The 15,223-nt window shown below is 41.6% G+C and overlaps 1 protein-coding gene across 1 annotated transcript in view; it reads left to right on the forward strand.

Moving 5' to 3' along the window:
• The window catches only part of DNAJC25 (DnaJ heat shock protein family (Hsp40) member C25), a 51,042-nt gene that overhangs the window by 25,532 nt on the left and 10,287 nt on the right, over positions 1–15,223 (forward strand). The window contains exon 11 of the mRNA XM_006142803.3: positions 7–335. Coding sequence (XP_006142865.1) covers positions 7–335 — 329 coding nt within the window. The remainder of the gene's footprint in view (positions 1–6; positions 336–15,223) is intronic.

The raw sequence follows: 15,223 nt of genomic DNA on the forward strand, positions 1-15,223 counted from the left end.
GGCGGGGGGCCCCGCCCGCCGGGCCCGGGGGAGCCGGGGCCGCGGCCCGGCGCTGGTCGGCGCTGCTGTCGCCCCTGCTGCTGGTGCCGCTGCTGGCGCGGCCCGCGGGCGCCCTGGTGGAGGGGTTGTACTGCGGCACGCGGGACTGCTACGAGGTGCTGGGCGTGAGCCGCACCGCGGGCAAGGCGGAGATCGCGCGGGCCTACCGCCAGCTGGCCCGGCGCTACCACCCCGACCGCTACCGGCCCGAGCCCGGCGACGAGGGCCTCGGGCGGACGCCGCAGAGCGCCGAGGAGGCTTTCCTGCTGGTGGCCACCGCCTACGAGACTCTCAAGGTGAGGCCTGCAGCGCGCACTGGCGGCCAGGACCCGGCGGGAGGCGCGCGGCGCTGCGCTGCGCCTTGAGCCCCTGGCCAGCGCAGCCAGGTCTTGCGTGACCCTGACGCCCCGAGCGGCCGCCCCTGTGACCTTCCGGACGCTCACATTTCCCACGTGGCCCGGCGAAAGAGCCTGCTGGTGCCCCTTACGAGGAAGGAACACTCTCGGGCTTAGGGGCACAGCCAGATCTCGTTTTCTGACCTCGTCGTGCAAAGCTTTGAGCATCTTAGGATTTCGTGGAAAAAACGTGTGGTTCACACGTGGAAAGTAGGGTGATTATTATTACTAGGATATGGGACAGGATACAGGAAAGGTCTCAAATATTGAATGACACAGTGATAGCGCCAATTTAGATAGGGCAGAGATTTTGTTTCTGCTAATAGTAGTAATAATATTTAGCTTGCGCTTAAAGACTTAGAAAAACACGAAGAACAAGGAACAACCAGTCAGAAGACCAAATGTTTGACTCCTGGCCCTGTGACACCCATGTCTGACCTTGGCTAGTGACTTAGTATGTTGGAATAGCTGCTTCTTCGTGTGCAAAATTAAGGCCATGATTGCTCCTCACAGGGTTATTAGGAATAAATAATAAGTGTGAGAAACCCCCTATGTAGAACTCAACAAATAGGTACCTAATGACTTGGGGTTCTAGACTCTAAGAATTTCTATTAATAGCAGGAAATATTTTGCAAATATATGTTTACATTTCGTTTGACAGAGGTTTTATTGAGTTCTATGGCAGTGGGGAGATTTAACCTGATGCTGTTTTCTTCTACTACTGCAAATAATAATAATAAAACCACATAAGAAATCACAAAGTAAATCATATTTGATGGAGGTATTACTGCTTCAAGGGCCTCTTTATTCCAATGCAACAGCAATTGCAGTGGTAAGGTTGTTCTGATTAAGTCTTTTTTTTTTCTCTCTTCCTAGGCAGTTTTTCTTGTTACGTAGTATGCTCTTAATGGATGGTACTTTGAGTGAATATACTATATGTTGACCATGGATTGTTTCTACAGATTAGCTTTCCAGAGCTGAAAATACTGAGTCAGTTAAAGACTTCATTCATGTCTCCCAGAGCAGTTTGGATAATTTGGGGTCATAAAATTAACATGAGCTTTAGTGAGATTGTAATTTTTACTGGCAGTTAACTGAAGTATGGGTAAAGAGCTGGGAAAGTGCTTTGGGATCAGAGGGCTTAGTTGCCCACTCTTTAGGTACAGAGTGATTGAGGGAAGGTTTGAGATTAATGGGAAAGAACTCGATCCATCAGGGCAGCCTGGTATCTCAAGTGTCAGTCAGCCTGTTATTTGACAGCCAGCCAAGACATCCTGCTGCTGGTGCTCCTGTGCCTGGTACTTAAGGGGAGCCTTGGACAGGTGAAGATCTTCCTAGAAAGAGGGCAGCAGAAACACTGGCAACTGTTGCCTTCTGTGGGCTTTATGGAATTGGCAATGGGGTAGTTTCGGCATGAAAATGGTGAGCATGTTGGTAGGAACTTGGAAGATAATGCCAAGATTAGGGTGTAGAAATAGTGACAGTGAAGGGGACCAGCAGATGGCATAATGGCTACATCACTGGACCTCCCATGTAGTTGACCAAGGTTTGAGATCCAGATCTGGCTGCTTAAAACCCATGTTGGGCACATGTGCGTGTATTCCCAGAATCCTGAGAGGAGAATGGAGAAGGGATTGTGATGTGGCCATCCCCCTTGGGGAGTGATTTCTCACTTTCTATTTCTGTCTCTTCAGCAAGCGCACACACCCTATAGCAAAATTCTATTTAAGAAAAGAGTAAAGAAATAGTGACAATAGAGAAATTCTTTCTGAGAGACACCCTAAAACCTTGAGTATTCTTGCCATTTTCTCAAAGAGACCAATTGTGAGGACTAATCTGTGTGATTGAATCTAATCTGTGAAGACTGAGTCTGTGTGGTTGTCTGTAAGGTTTCTACCCCCAAAGTTTAGCATTGATTTGTCAGCTAAATAAAATAATTCTTTCACTCAATAACAAGGAACTTTAGGCACTTATAGACTGGTATGCCTGGAGAAAAATAACACATTTCCTCTTGATTCTGACAGGAGGCTTGGTAGGTATAAATACACCCAAAGGGACTGGAAATAGAGTTGCGCTTATGGAAGAGGGAGTGAAAGGAGGGTTCTATAGCTCCTCCAGGTCCCCTACTGTATTACTACAGAAGTATGGAAAATGGAAATTATCTGGGAGAGAAAGGGCTATCTGGGGATAATTTGGACCCCTGAAAATCAGACCAAGTAGAGCTCATTCTCCTGTTCAGAAAGAACTTTGTCTTGCTGTGTGGGGGAATTTATTTAAAAACAAGCAGTGGGGCTGGCCCATGGCCTAGAGGTTAAGGGAACCATATCCCACGCGGCCCACCACACAGTTGAAATCCTGGCCCTGGCAGCCTGAAAAGCAAACACGGTGTGTGTGTTTGCATGTCTCAAATCCTAACAAGATGGAGAAATGGATGAGAAGGAATTGTGGCCTGATCATACCCCATTAGGGAGTGCTTTCTCTCTGGGAAAACAAAAACAAGGTGGTCTGATTTTATTTCTGTTATAATGGGCAGTTCTGAGGAAGTTGCCAGAGAATATCATTTTTGGGTAATGCAGGTTTAAAAAAATATTTATTTTAATTTAAAATTTTATTCATTCATTTATTTTAATTTGACCAGAGGGAGCTAGAGAGAGAGAGATAGGAAGAGAGAGAGAGAGAGAGTGAGAAAGCAAGCCACCAGGTCCGAGACTCAAACCATGATTGCCCATGTGGCAGTGTCCAGCACCTTAACCACCACACCACCTGCTGGTTCCCAGGGTAATGCAGATTTAATGAACCGGAGTCTCATCTAATTTGGAGAGCTTCAGCCTTCCACATTTTCCCATTGAGGCCCTAGAGTTGAAAGCTCTGTTTTGCTAGGACTGTATCATCAGGCTAGAAAGAGAGTTTGTGAGGATCCAGGTGGCCTTTGCTAAGCGCAGGTCAGATAGAAGAGTGGGAAAAGTTGCTTTACAGTGGCTCTGGAAGAGAAATGGAATGCAGATGCCTATCTCAGAATATTCATAATAAATGCATCATCAAAATGGGAACTGTGTTTGTAAGATATAAGCAGATTTATAACTCTAAATTGTTTTGGTCAAATAAATTTTTGAGATCTCTTTTTTAAAGACGGTGACTGTTGAAAAATAAGTACACTAACATGATTTAAATACATTCGGAAGACAAAAAGATAGGACTTGTTCATTGGTATTTTAGCACTAAAAGATGAGCAACAAAAAATTATACCTGTGCATGGAGAGATTGAGGAAAACCAGAAAAAGTAGGATGGATAATAATAGAAGGCAAAGACACTGGTTAGATGCTTTCACCAAGTCTTGCTTAGTTCACATTTTCAAATAACTTATAGTTCTAGATATCAGCAGAACTTCCATCCATTATGATTTCACACACTGTAGTATTTAATGTATGTGGCTGTTAGGGATTCAGGGAATTCATGGACTTTGGAAGTTAAATAAAAGGACTCTCACTTGTGTCAACACTGGACCTCATGAGATGGAACAATCTAGTCCTGCTTATGTGTTTTATGTGGCTATAGCACTTATCACACTGCTCTGTAAATATGGAGTGGCTGTTTCTCTTTCCACTAAACCACGCTTCTCTTTTATGTGTGTATATCCATACCACCTAGCACAGTGTCTGGCATATAAGATAATACATGTTGAATAAGAATTCACATCTGGAGACAGATGCATATAGATTGGAAATAGAAGGTGGATATCTGGAGTCAGCCCCTTGGCCTGGTGATGGGGAGCTGGATCCCACATGGCCAACCATGATTCAAATTCTGGTGGCATGGAAACCACGCTGGTGCCTTGTGTGCATGTGTGCCCCAAATCCCAACAGGATAGAAAAGTGGAGGAGAAGGGATGGCAGTGTGACCATTCCCCATTTGGGGGATGCTTTCTCCCACTCTTTCTCTTCCCATCTCTATCTGGAGAGCACATGCACCCTCTGGCAATTAGAAAAAAAAAAAAGGAAAGTTAATTTCTGGCTATGTGATACTGTTACGTGCAGCATGTTTCACCCAAATTAATTGTAATTATAAAAATGGTATAGATATGCAAATTAGATGGTTTTGAGTGAAAATTCCCGTGAGAGAAAAATTGTATTTCTACTTTGGAAGTGGATCTTATATGAGAAATGGCATTTAAAAAGCACATAAAGGGACAGCTAGAAAGGATGTTTAGACAACCTGTGTTTGGTAGAGAACAAGAAAGCAGAATTTGACATCATTTTGCAAGATCACAAGAGAAGAGAAAATATCTTGGACATATGGTACACATGAAGATACTCTGAACAGTTAAGGGTTGTGTAGAGAGAGCCTTCTCCTCCAGACTTGTCCTGGAAGAGAAACATCACTGAAATACTTCAGGTTTTTATTGGTACTCATTTTGATGTGGCAGAGCTTTAGCACTTAGGAAGACCAAAGAGGAGGGAGAGGGATTCTGAACTTTCTGCCCCACTGTGTTATTGTTCTTTGTTCATTCCTTAGTATATTCTCTTGCGTAAGCCTTTTTCTGATGGGAGGAGACCGTAACAATGGAAGAGGCGTAGTTCCTGACTTTAAGTTTTCAATATAACAAGGGAGACAGGTACTTACTGTTCAACTATTATTTAAAGTTATATAATGTAAGTATGTGCAGATCATATTGCAGCACCAAGAGGAAGCAATTATTTCACCAGAAGAATTAGAAAAGAATGTACTCTTTGAGCTGGATCTAGATCAAAGACACCGAGGTCAAGAGTGAAGGGACATTTTTTGGTAGAGGAGAACTTGATTAAAAAAAAACATGCAGTTATGACTGGACAGGCTTGTTCTAGGAATGGGATGTACTGATAGTTTGATGAGGTGCTATAGTAATGACTGTTTTCTCCACCAATGATCACTTGCATTATATTTCTCCCAGGAACTCTTTGGGGGGGGAAATGAGCTGTAGTTAATTTATGATTATTAAGAATAGTATTCCTATTCTTTTTCAACATTCAAATTTTAATCAGTCCTTCATAGTTATTGGCTATAAAAATATTTTAAAATTATATAAGCTTCTATTGTAGCTGTGCTGATGATAAATAACCAAATTAAGAAAACCTGTAGACCACAGATAACAGATAACTTTTCATTTTGCAAGCCAACTCTGTTTGGTCATGACTACCTGGAACACCCGTAAGGGTTTTGAGGCTTTTTTGGGCTTTCCCAAAAGTGTGCCCATGTTCAGTAGTGATTTCTTCCATGGACCCCACATGATGTGGTAGGGTGAGCAAATGTGGTAGCTTATGGGCCACATGAACTGTTTTCCTCTGTGAACCCAAACATATTGCTTATTTTTTAAATGGATTACTTAATTGCAGATGATTGTACACCAGATGTTTAATTATGGTACTGTGATGACCTGGCAGACACGTGGTGTCATAAACAGCCAGTCAGAGCTCAGGATCAACCTGAAAACTACTGAGTTGATATAATTCTAGCCAGAAACTGAGCACTTGACATTATAATTTAGTTTGCAGATTTAACATGGGTAAATGAAATATTTCGAGATAGTCACAAGAGTGTAAACACCCTTGTTGCCTTTTTCATTGACTTTGAGGGATCTACTACTTCTAGGTTGAACACCTGTGAAGTACCTGGGAGTGAAAGTGTTTTAGGAGACAAACGTTTGGGAATCAGATGATGAATGATCCTTTAAGCTGTGATCAGGAATTGAAATGATTTCTTTTTTTTAAGTTCATTTTTTGGTGCATTTTTTTATTGAAATAAAATATATGTAACATTAAAGTTGCCATTTTAATCATCATAAGGATTTTAGTACATTCACAATCTGTGCAACCATTACCACTGTAAAGTTCCCCAGCATTTTCCTCATCCTAGAAAGAAACCCTCTAGTCTATTAACCAGCATCTCTCTAGTTCCCTCTCTTCTGTAACCTTTCCCACCTCTGTACTCTCCACTCTTAGGAGGTCAGTTTCTTTAGCTTACACATGTAAGTGAAAACATGCACTATTTTTCTTTTTTGCCTATCTTATTTCACTTAATGTTCTCTAGACTCATCCATCTCACTTTGAATGATAGAATTCTATTTTTAATGGCTGAATAGTATTTTATCATGTATATATACTACATTTTCTTTATTCATCTGTCAGAAGTTTTTTGGGTTTTTTTTTTTTTTTTGAAAGGTTTTTGCTATAGAGCATGTGCGCTTGCCAGAAAGACAGAGAGAGACAGAGAGATAGAAAGCGAAAAATCACCCCCCAGGGGGGATGGCCATGCTGCAATTCCTTCTCCATTCTCATCTTGGGCACGCATGCACATGCGCCCAGCGTGAGTTTAAGCTGCCAGGTCCGGGACTTGAACTGCGACCAACTACGTGGGTGTCCAGCAACATAGCCATTACGCCAACTGCTGGTCCCTGCCAAAAGTTAAGAAAACTCTGGTACCAATATTGAGAATGAGTTAGTAGAATAAGAAAATAATTTTGACTGAATCTTTTTATTATTTTATTTTTATTTATTTATTTTTTTGAGAGAATTTTGCTATAGGGTGCATGCTCTCACTGGAGAGACAGAGACAGACAGAAAGCAAGAACTCACCCCTCAGGGGTTGGCTACGCTGCAGTCCATTCTCTTCCCTTCTCCTCTCAGGATCTTGGGCACACACGCACACGTGGCATGAGTTTTAAGCTGCCAGGTCTGAGACTCGAATAGTGGTCAACTGTGTGAGAGTCCAGTGACTTAACCATTACGCTATCTGCTGATCCATGAATCATTTTATTTCTGCTTTCTTCTGCAATCTCATAATTTCTCTTTTGTAAATTAAGAATCTGCCTCTTGTTCTCTCTTTTTAACAAAATTACCAGAGGGCATATGTGCTTATCAGAGAAAGGAAGAAAGTACCTCCTAGTAGGGCATGGTCATACTGCCCTTCTCCATTCCTCAATTCCATTGGGATTTGAGGCATGCATGCGTGCATACATGGCTTGCCTCCTGGGGCCGGTATTCCAACTGTAGTCAACCATTTGGGATCTGGCTCCCTTAACCACTATGCTATGGGTCCAGCCCAGTTGAGAATCTCTTAGTTGATCTGTTTCCCACTCCTTTCATCTGTTTTTGCTTCTTTTATAGATACACTTTTTCTTCTTCCTTCACAGTTCGCTGTCTTTACTTCCTCATCTTTCATCCAAGCAATTGTAGGCTGACAGAGCAGCAGTACTTACACTGGAACCATTCTTACTAAGGTGAATTGTACTCTAAATGTCAGGTCTGATGACTGCTTTTCATCCCTTCTTCCTTCTGGAACTCTGTATGACATTCAATATTGTTGACTGATAATTCTTTAATATGTTCTCCCTTATTTCCTTGATCTAAGTTCTCTCCTGGTTCTTCAGTCCTTCTAGCCATTTTTCAGTCTTTGTAGTTGTCTATTCCTGTCTATGCCTTGATCATTTTTTTCCCTTATAGTTCTGTTCTTTTTGTACTCTCTTCTTTATTATTAATTTTCTCTGATGAGACTCAGCTATATCCTTGATTTTCAGCACTGTTTTGAAGCTGACAACTCTGAAGCCTGAATGTTCTCCAGGCTTTTATTTTTACACACACACACACACACACACAAATACAAATTTGCGAGAGGGTGTGTGCATTCATAGGAGAGAAAGAGGGAGAGAGAGAAAGCATTCGTCCTTCTATGGGAAATGGCCATATCACAGTCCCTTCTTCATCTCTTTCACCTTTCTGGATTTTAGTAATGCATACATGCCCAGTGTGTTTTTTCAAGTCTCTGGGTCCTATACTCAAACCTCATAGTTGTCCATGTGGTATCCAGCTGCCTTAACCACCACACCACAGGCTGGCACTACACCCATATTTTCAACTACCTCGTGTCTCTGACACAAGTATCCTTAATTAATATATCCAAAATCAATCTTCTCTTCTTTTCTTTTACTTTTTTTTTGGAGAGGTTTTCGCTATAGGGCACATGCGCTCGCCAGACAAAGAGAGGTATAGAGACAGAGAGAAATCGCCCCCCAGAGGGGATGGCCATGCTGCAATCCCTTCTCCATTCTCCTCTCGGGATCTTGGGCACACACGCACATGCGCCCGGCGTGAGTTTTAAGCCACCGGGTCCGGGACGCAAACCGCAGTCGACTACGTGAGAGTCCAGCGCGACATAACCATTACGTTAACTGCTGGTTTCCAATCTTCTCTTCTTTATAAAAGCATAAACTTGGGACCAGAAGATGTGTAATGGCTATGTCACTGTACTCCCATTTCATCAACTCTGGTTCAAGTCCCAGACCTGGTAGCTTAAAACTTACACTGGGGGAGCTGGCAAGTGGCATGGTGGTTAAGGGTGCTGGACTCCCACATGGCTGACCATGGTTTGAGTCCTGGACCTGGTGGCTTCTTTCCTCACTTTCTCTCTCTCTCTCTCTCTCTCTCTCTCTCTATCCCTCTTTGGTCAAATTTAAATAAATAAAGGTGAATAAAATAATTCTTAAAAAAAAAAAAGAACTCAGGGAATCAGCAGTTAGCATAATGGCTATGTCGCTGGACTCCCTTGTAGTCGACCGTGTTTCGTGTCCCAGACCTGGTGGCTTAAAACTCACGCCGGGCATGTGTGCGTGTGTGCCCAAGATCCTGAGAGGAGAATGGAGGAGAAGGGATTGTGGTGTGACCATCCCCCATTGGGGGTGATTTCTCGCTTTCTGTCTCTATGTCTCTCTCTGTCTGGCGAGCCTCCAAAAAAAAAAAAAAAAAAAACCTCAGATCGGGCACATGTGCATGCCTGCCCAAAATCCTGAGAGGAGAATGGAGGAGAAGGGATTATGGCATGGCCATCCCTTCTGGGGGGGTGGGGATGATTTCTTTTTGTCTCTTTCTCTCAAGTAGGTGCACACACCCAATAGCAAGACAAAACAAAACAAACCTCTCTAAAATAAAAAAAAAAGGCATAAAATTTCAAAGAAGATTTAATCATAACTCTTACACAAATATAAAATGAACATGTGTCAGATTTAGTTTTAGCTTACTAACTAATGGACAACCAATAAGATAATAAACTCAGAGTTAAACAGTGCCGCACATTTGTAGTCAGATAGGGAATGCTGAGATGCCTCTAAAACTGGCCAGTCTGTACAAACTAATAACCAGTTTTGTTCTACTGGATACAATTTGCCTTTCTGTAAACAGAAATTATTTGTATTAGTTCCAGTTTTCTATTACTTCTGTGTCTGCATAGAAAGTCGACTGGTTGGAGACAAATGCTCATCCTCCTACAGGAATACATAATCCCTGGAGGCTCCAGAGATTGAAAAGATACCCAATTTAAAAAAAAAAAAAAAAAAACTCTTTTATTTAAAAATCTTCCACAATTTTTCCTTGCGTCTTCTCCAAACTTGATGTCCTCTTTATTCCTTGATTTTAGTAAGCAGCATGGTCCAAACAGATCGTGCTCAGTTCCTTTGATTCTTGTATATCTCTTTATCAAGTTCTATTTTTTTGGGGGGGAGAGATTTTTGCTATAGGGCGCGTGCGCTCGCCAGACAGACAGAGAGAGACATAGAGACAGAAAGCGAGAAATCACCCCCCAGGGGGGATGGTCACGCCGCAATCCCTTCTCCATTCTCCTCTCAGGATCCTGGGCACGCACGTACAGGCGCCCGGCGTGAGCCCTAAGCCACCAGGTGCAGGACGCGAACCGTGGTTGACTACGTGGGAGGCCAGCGACATAGCCATTACGCCAACTGTGGGTTCCCTATCAAGTTCTATTTTTAAAACATGTTTCTATTTCTTCTGAGAGACATAGAGACACAGACATACAGACACCCTATAGGTCTTCATGTTACACCCCACCCTCAGCTTTAGCCAGCCTTTATTATGGGCGTCTGTATGTTCCTGACATGAATTCAGTTGTCTTATCACTGTATCACCATCTGACCCTATCAAGTTCTATTTATTCTGCTTTTTAGCTGCTAAAATCTGATTCTTCCTCATTCCTTTTTTTTTTTTTTTAACAAAAATATACACTTGTACTCAATGCTATTGTTCTCTTTAAAACATTTCAGACCAGCTGGTAGCTTGGTGGTTAAGGCAGCTGGATCCCACATGGACACCTATGTGGTTTGAGTTCTGGACCCATTAGCTTGAAAAACACACCAGGCATGTGTGTGCGTACTTGCCCAAAATCCCAAGAAGAGAACTGAGAAAGGATTGTGATATGACCATTTCCCCTGAGGCATGCTTTCTCACTTTTTCTCTCTATTCCTCTCTTTTTGGCAAATGTACACACCCTATGGCAAATTTAAAATCTTTTCTTTTTTCTTTTTTTTTTTTTTTTCCTTAAGTACCTCTTTAGAACTTAGGGGTCTTGAATTTTTCCTTTTATAGTTTAGTTTTTATTCATGGTAAGAGAGTGTGTGTGATCAATAGTGCAAGAGAGAGGAGCACCCATGATCCTGTTTTCCCATCTTTCCAGCTCCTCAGGGTCTTGGGGATGCGTGTAGCCATTGAGGCTACATGTAGAACAAGAAGAGGAGACACTTGAGAAATTAGCAGCACTAGTGACTGGTGAGCAGGGAATGAGAAAAGAAATGAAACGATAGCAGTTAACTTGCTTCCTCTTTAATAGGATGTAATGGCCAGGAAAAAAAAATGAGAGGAACAGAGGTTTTTGTTTTTTGTTTTTTAAGGATTCTGTGTTTTTTAAAAACAAAATAGGATTAAGAAAATTTTTTTAAGTCCAGCTGGTGATGTGGTGTTTAAGGGCAACTGGATCCCACATGGCCAACAGTGCAGTTCGAGACCCAGGCCCAGAGGCTTAAAAAACACGCCAGAGGGAACCAGCAGTTAGCATAATGGCTATGTTGCTGGACTCCCACGTAGTCGACTGCGGTTCGCGTCCCGGACCCGGTGGCTTAAAACTCACGCCGGGCGCATGTGTGTGCGTGCCCAAGATCTCAAGAGGAGAATGGAGGAGAAGGGATTGTGGCGTGACCATCCCCTCTGGGGGGTGATTTCTCGCTTTCTGTCTCTATGTCTCTATCTGTCTGGCGAGCGCACACGCCCTATAGCAAAAACCTCTCAAAAAAAAAAAAAACATGCCAGACACATATGGACATGTGTTCCCCAAAATCCTGAGAGGGGGCTGGAGGAGAAGGGATTGCAGGATGGCCATCCTCCCTCGGAGGCGCTTTCTCACTTTTTCTCTCTCTCCAACGAACACACACACACCCTGTCACAAATTTGGGGGAAAATATATCTATATTAAGGTTGAACAAAATATTACTATATTTTACATACTATTGATTCCTGGCCTTTACCATCTGAAAATAGTTTCTACATTCTGTGTAATAGAAAATTTTTAATGTTCAACTGGCTGCAGTATCAAAATTACCGCAATTTATGTTTATTGAACTCAAACAATTAGTTATTTATTTCAAGGGCAAGAACATAATATATTTCTGTCTGTGGGGAGGGGGATGCTCATTTTCATAAGAGAAGGAAGGATTCAGTGCTTTCTTTGCTTGCGGGTTTTCTCTTGTTCACTTTTGATCTAGATATTGGTGGTTGTGTTCCAGTCCTCCTGCATATGCCCAAAAGGATTGGGAGTGGAATGGACACCAGCAGAAGCACCATTTATTCCTGTAGAGATTAGAAACCAGGAGCTTATTGCCCTGCTTGTCAAGGCTCAGGACAGAGAGGAGGAAGAAACAAGTATAAAGGTTTTGGTTTTGGAAAGAAGTTGGAATCTCCTGACCCTGGGACCTTAAGATCCACAAAATTGCTGAAAGAAACAGTACTACCTTTTGGAAAGGTAAGATATTAAACTGTTTTAAGGTTTAAGCTATTTTAGCCACATTGGCATGTTTTCATAAGGTATGAATTCAAGCAGCTATCTGCCAAGCTGAAGTTTTAGTGACATTATCACCCATCCAGCCTTGCTGGAGTTGAGACCTATGTGGCAGGAGAGAGGCGTGTAGTGAGGGAAAACCTTTACAAAGTTTCACCCTTTTTTAAATGGCAATTTCTGAACACCAGGCACTGTGGTAGGTCTTGGATATACAAAGATCAATGAGTCACTCTACCTACCTTCCAGAAATTCCTATTCAAGAAAAAAGAAAAAAACCTGATGATTACAATGTGATAAGTGCTATAAAAAAGAGATGTCAAGTATAATAAGCGTAGGCTAACTCTGACTAGGCAGTAATAACTCTTAAGTCCTAAAGGATTAATAGGAGCTCATGTGGTTGGAAGAAAGGGATGGGCTTCAGGTTAGAGAGAATTGTATGTTTAAAGATGTAAGCATGAAAACGTTGCATTGGAAAATAAAACACTATATTCCAAAAACTACTATTAGAATGAGTAAAGAGGGAACAGTGGTAAGAGATGGTGCTAGGTCCATAGTTTTGGGCCAGTTCTGGAGGCCTTGTTGTGAGCCAAGGGAATTTTAACTTTGGACATAGAGAAGCATTGGAGATAAAAAAAATAAATAAATTTAAAAAATAAAAATAAATAAAAATGTGGGGCTACCTTAGTTCCAAGATGGGTAGGAGTAAAAATAAATATATGATGGGAAAACAGGAATGTACCTTAGCTTTTTTATTTAAAAAAAGTTTTTTTTATTTTTAGTTTTATTTATTATTACTATTTTTCAATTTGACCTTTTCAATTTTAGAGAGAGTGAGAAAGCAAGCCTTTAGGTCCACGACTCAAACCACTGTCAGCCATGTGAGTGTCTTGCACTTTAACCATTCCACCTACAAGCCCTGTACCTTAGCTTTAATTGGGTCTTGGAATGATGGTCCTGCTTCTGTCTTTTCTTTGCTAAAATTACTAGTATCCTTGTATTCTTAGTAGGTTGGTTCTAAACTTTCTAAGTTAATAAAAAGTAGCATTTTGTATTAAGCTGTTGGAAACTCCTTACTTTTACCAATTTATGCAAATCTTGAATACCTTCTAAAGTCTATATATGCCTCAGCCTAAAGATTAGTTTCTTTGTTCTGGAGAAAAAGCTAAACCTTAGAATAAAGATGAACTAAATTAAATAAATGCAATAGCAAGGAGGTGACTAACTTTATATTCTCTAATTACGACCAAAACAGGGTCATAAATTTATGACAACCCCAAAGAAAAGAAAATCAGCCCAAGAGAGCTCAGACTTAACCCTGAGATCTTTTGCAAGAGTTAGGCATTTTGAGTACACATTAGGGGGCCCGGGAGAGACACCATTGGCTCTGCTTGTGTTTAGAAGCCAGACACAAGGGATAGATTCTGGAGTTGCTAATGCTCTTGACTGTCCTATTAGAGCAGCTTATACAAGGGATAGATACTGGAGTTGCTAGTGCTGGAGCATTAGTTGACCGTCCTATTAGAGCAGCTTATACAAGGGGTAGATTCTGGAGTTGCTAGTGCTGGAGCATTAGTTGGCCATCCTGTTAGAGGAGCTTAGGACCTGATGAAGCTACATATCTAGAAACAGTGAGAAATGGTGATCCTGGGGGAAATCTGTGTGAAGTAACTACAGAGGGATAGTATCTGCATTCTGTGGAATGTGACCTCCTATAAGATAAGAAAACAAAAAAGAGAACCTCACCATTGGTTGCATGCACGCGGCACACATACCAGATTGAGTGACACATAAGACCTTACTGTATACTTCAGCCAGGGGAATACTGGACAGTGTGCTCTGTGTGGACATTGACACTGGATAATCATAGGAATCTGATTGCAGGGTATCATTTCTTTCTTTCCTTTTTTAAAAGAATTATTTATTGAATTTTATTTAGGCATTCATTTAATTTGACCAGAGAGAGAGACAGAGAGATAAAGAGGGAAAGTGAAAAAGGAAGCCACAAGGTCCAGGACTCGAACCATGATCAGCCATGCAGGAATATCTAGCGCCTTAACCACTATGCACCTGCTGGCCCCCGGGTGTCATTTGTTTCTAAACTACATGTAATCTTTTTTTAATTTTTTAATTTTTTATTTTAAGAATTACTTTGTTTAACTTTATTTATTTATTTATTTATTTATTTTATTTAAATTTGACCAGAGGGGGACAGAGCAGGGTGGAGGGTGAGAAAGCAAGCCAGCAGGTCTGGGACTCAGCTGTGGTCAGCCATGTGGGAGTCCAGTGCCTTTAACTACCATGCCACTTGCTGGCCCCAACTTCATGTAATCTAATTGGAGCAAGAATGGTGATTGAAAAAATACATTTCAAAAGGTATCTGCCAAGGTTGGGAGGCTGAGTTATAAACGAGGGATTTCAGGCCAGAAGCAGGGCATTTCTATGAAATTAGCTCAAGAAGCAAAAAAATGGAGGGATAATAGAAAAATTCCCAAAGGATATTTTGAGGTACTCAAAATGATGCACATCAAGATGTAGGCTTTAGTCTTCAAGACTAGCTGAATGATATTTGTAAATTTTTACCTATTTAGGTTGGAGGCTGTAGAATATGATGGTGTCTTGAAGGCATAATGGATTGGCAGCCGAGGTGCATGGCTGTTGCCATAAGAAAATTCTTTCTGGTGAAAGAGAGCAAACAGGGAGTGAAACTGAAAATAATACCAGCCTAAGCTCACTCTTTTTTTTTTTTTTTTAATTATTATTTTATGGTTGGTTTTGCTCTAGGACACATCTAGGCGGGATGATCATGTCACAGTTCCTTCTCCTCTTGGAATTTTGGGCATGTATGCATATGTGTCCAGGGTGTTTTTCAAGCCATCGGGTCCAAGACTCAAACTGTAGCCGGCCACATGGGATTCAGCCACCC

The sequence above is a fragment of the Tupaia chinensis genome, unplaced genomic scaffold (assembly GCF_000334495.1).
Source record: "Tupaia chinensis unplaced genomic scaffold, TupChi_1.0 Scaffold000081_1, whole genome shotgun sequence".
In the NCBI taxonomy this organism is placed as follows: domain Eukaryota; kingdom Metazoa; phylum Chordata; class Mammalia; order Scandentia; family Tupaiidae; genus Tupaia; species Tupaia belangeri.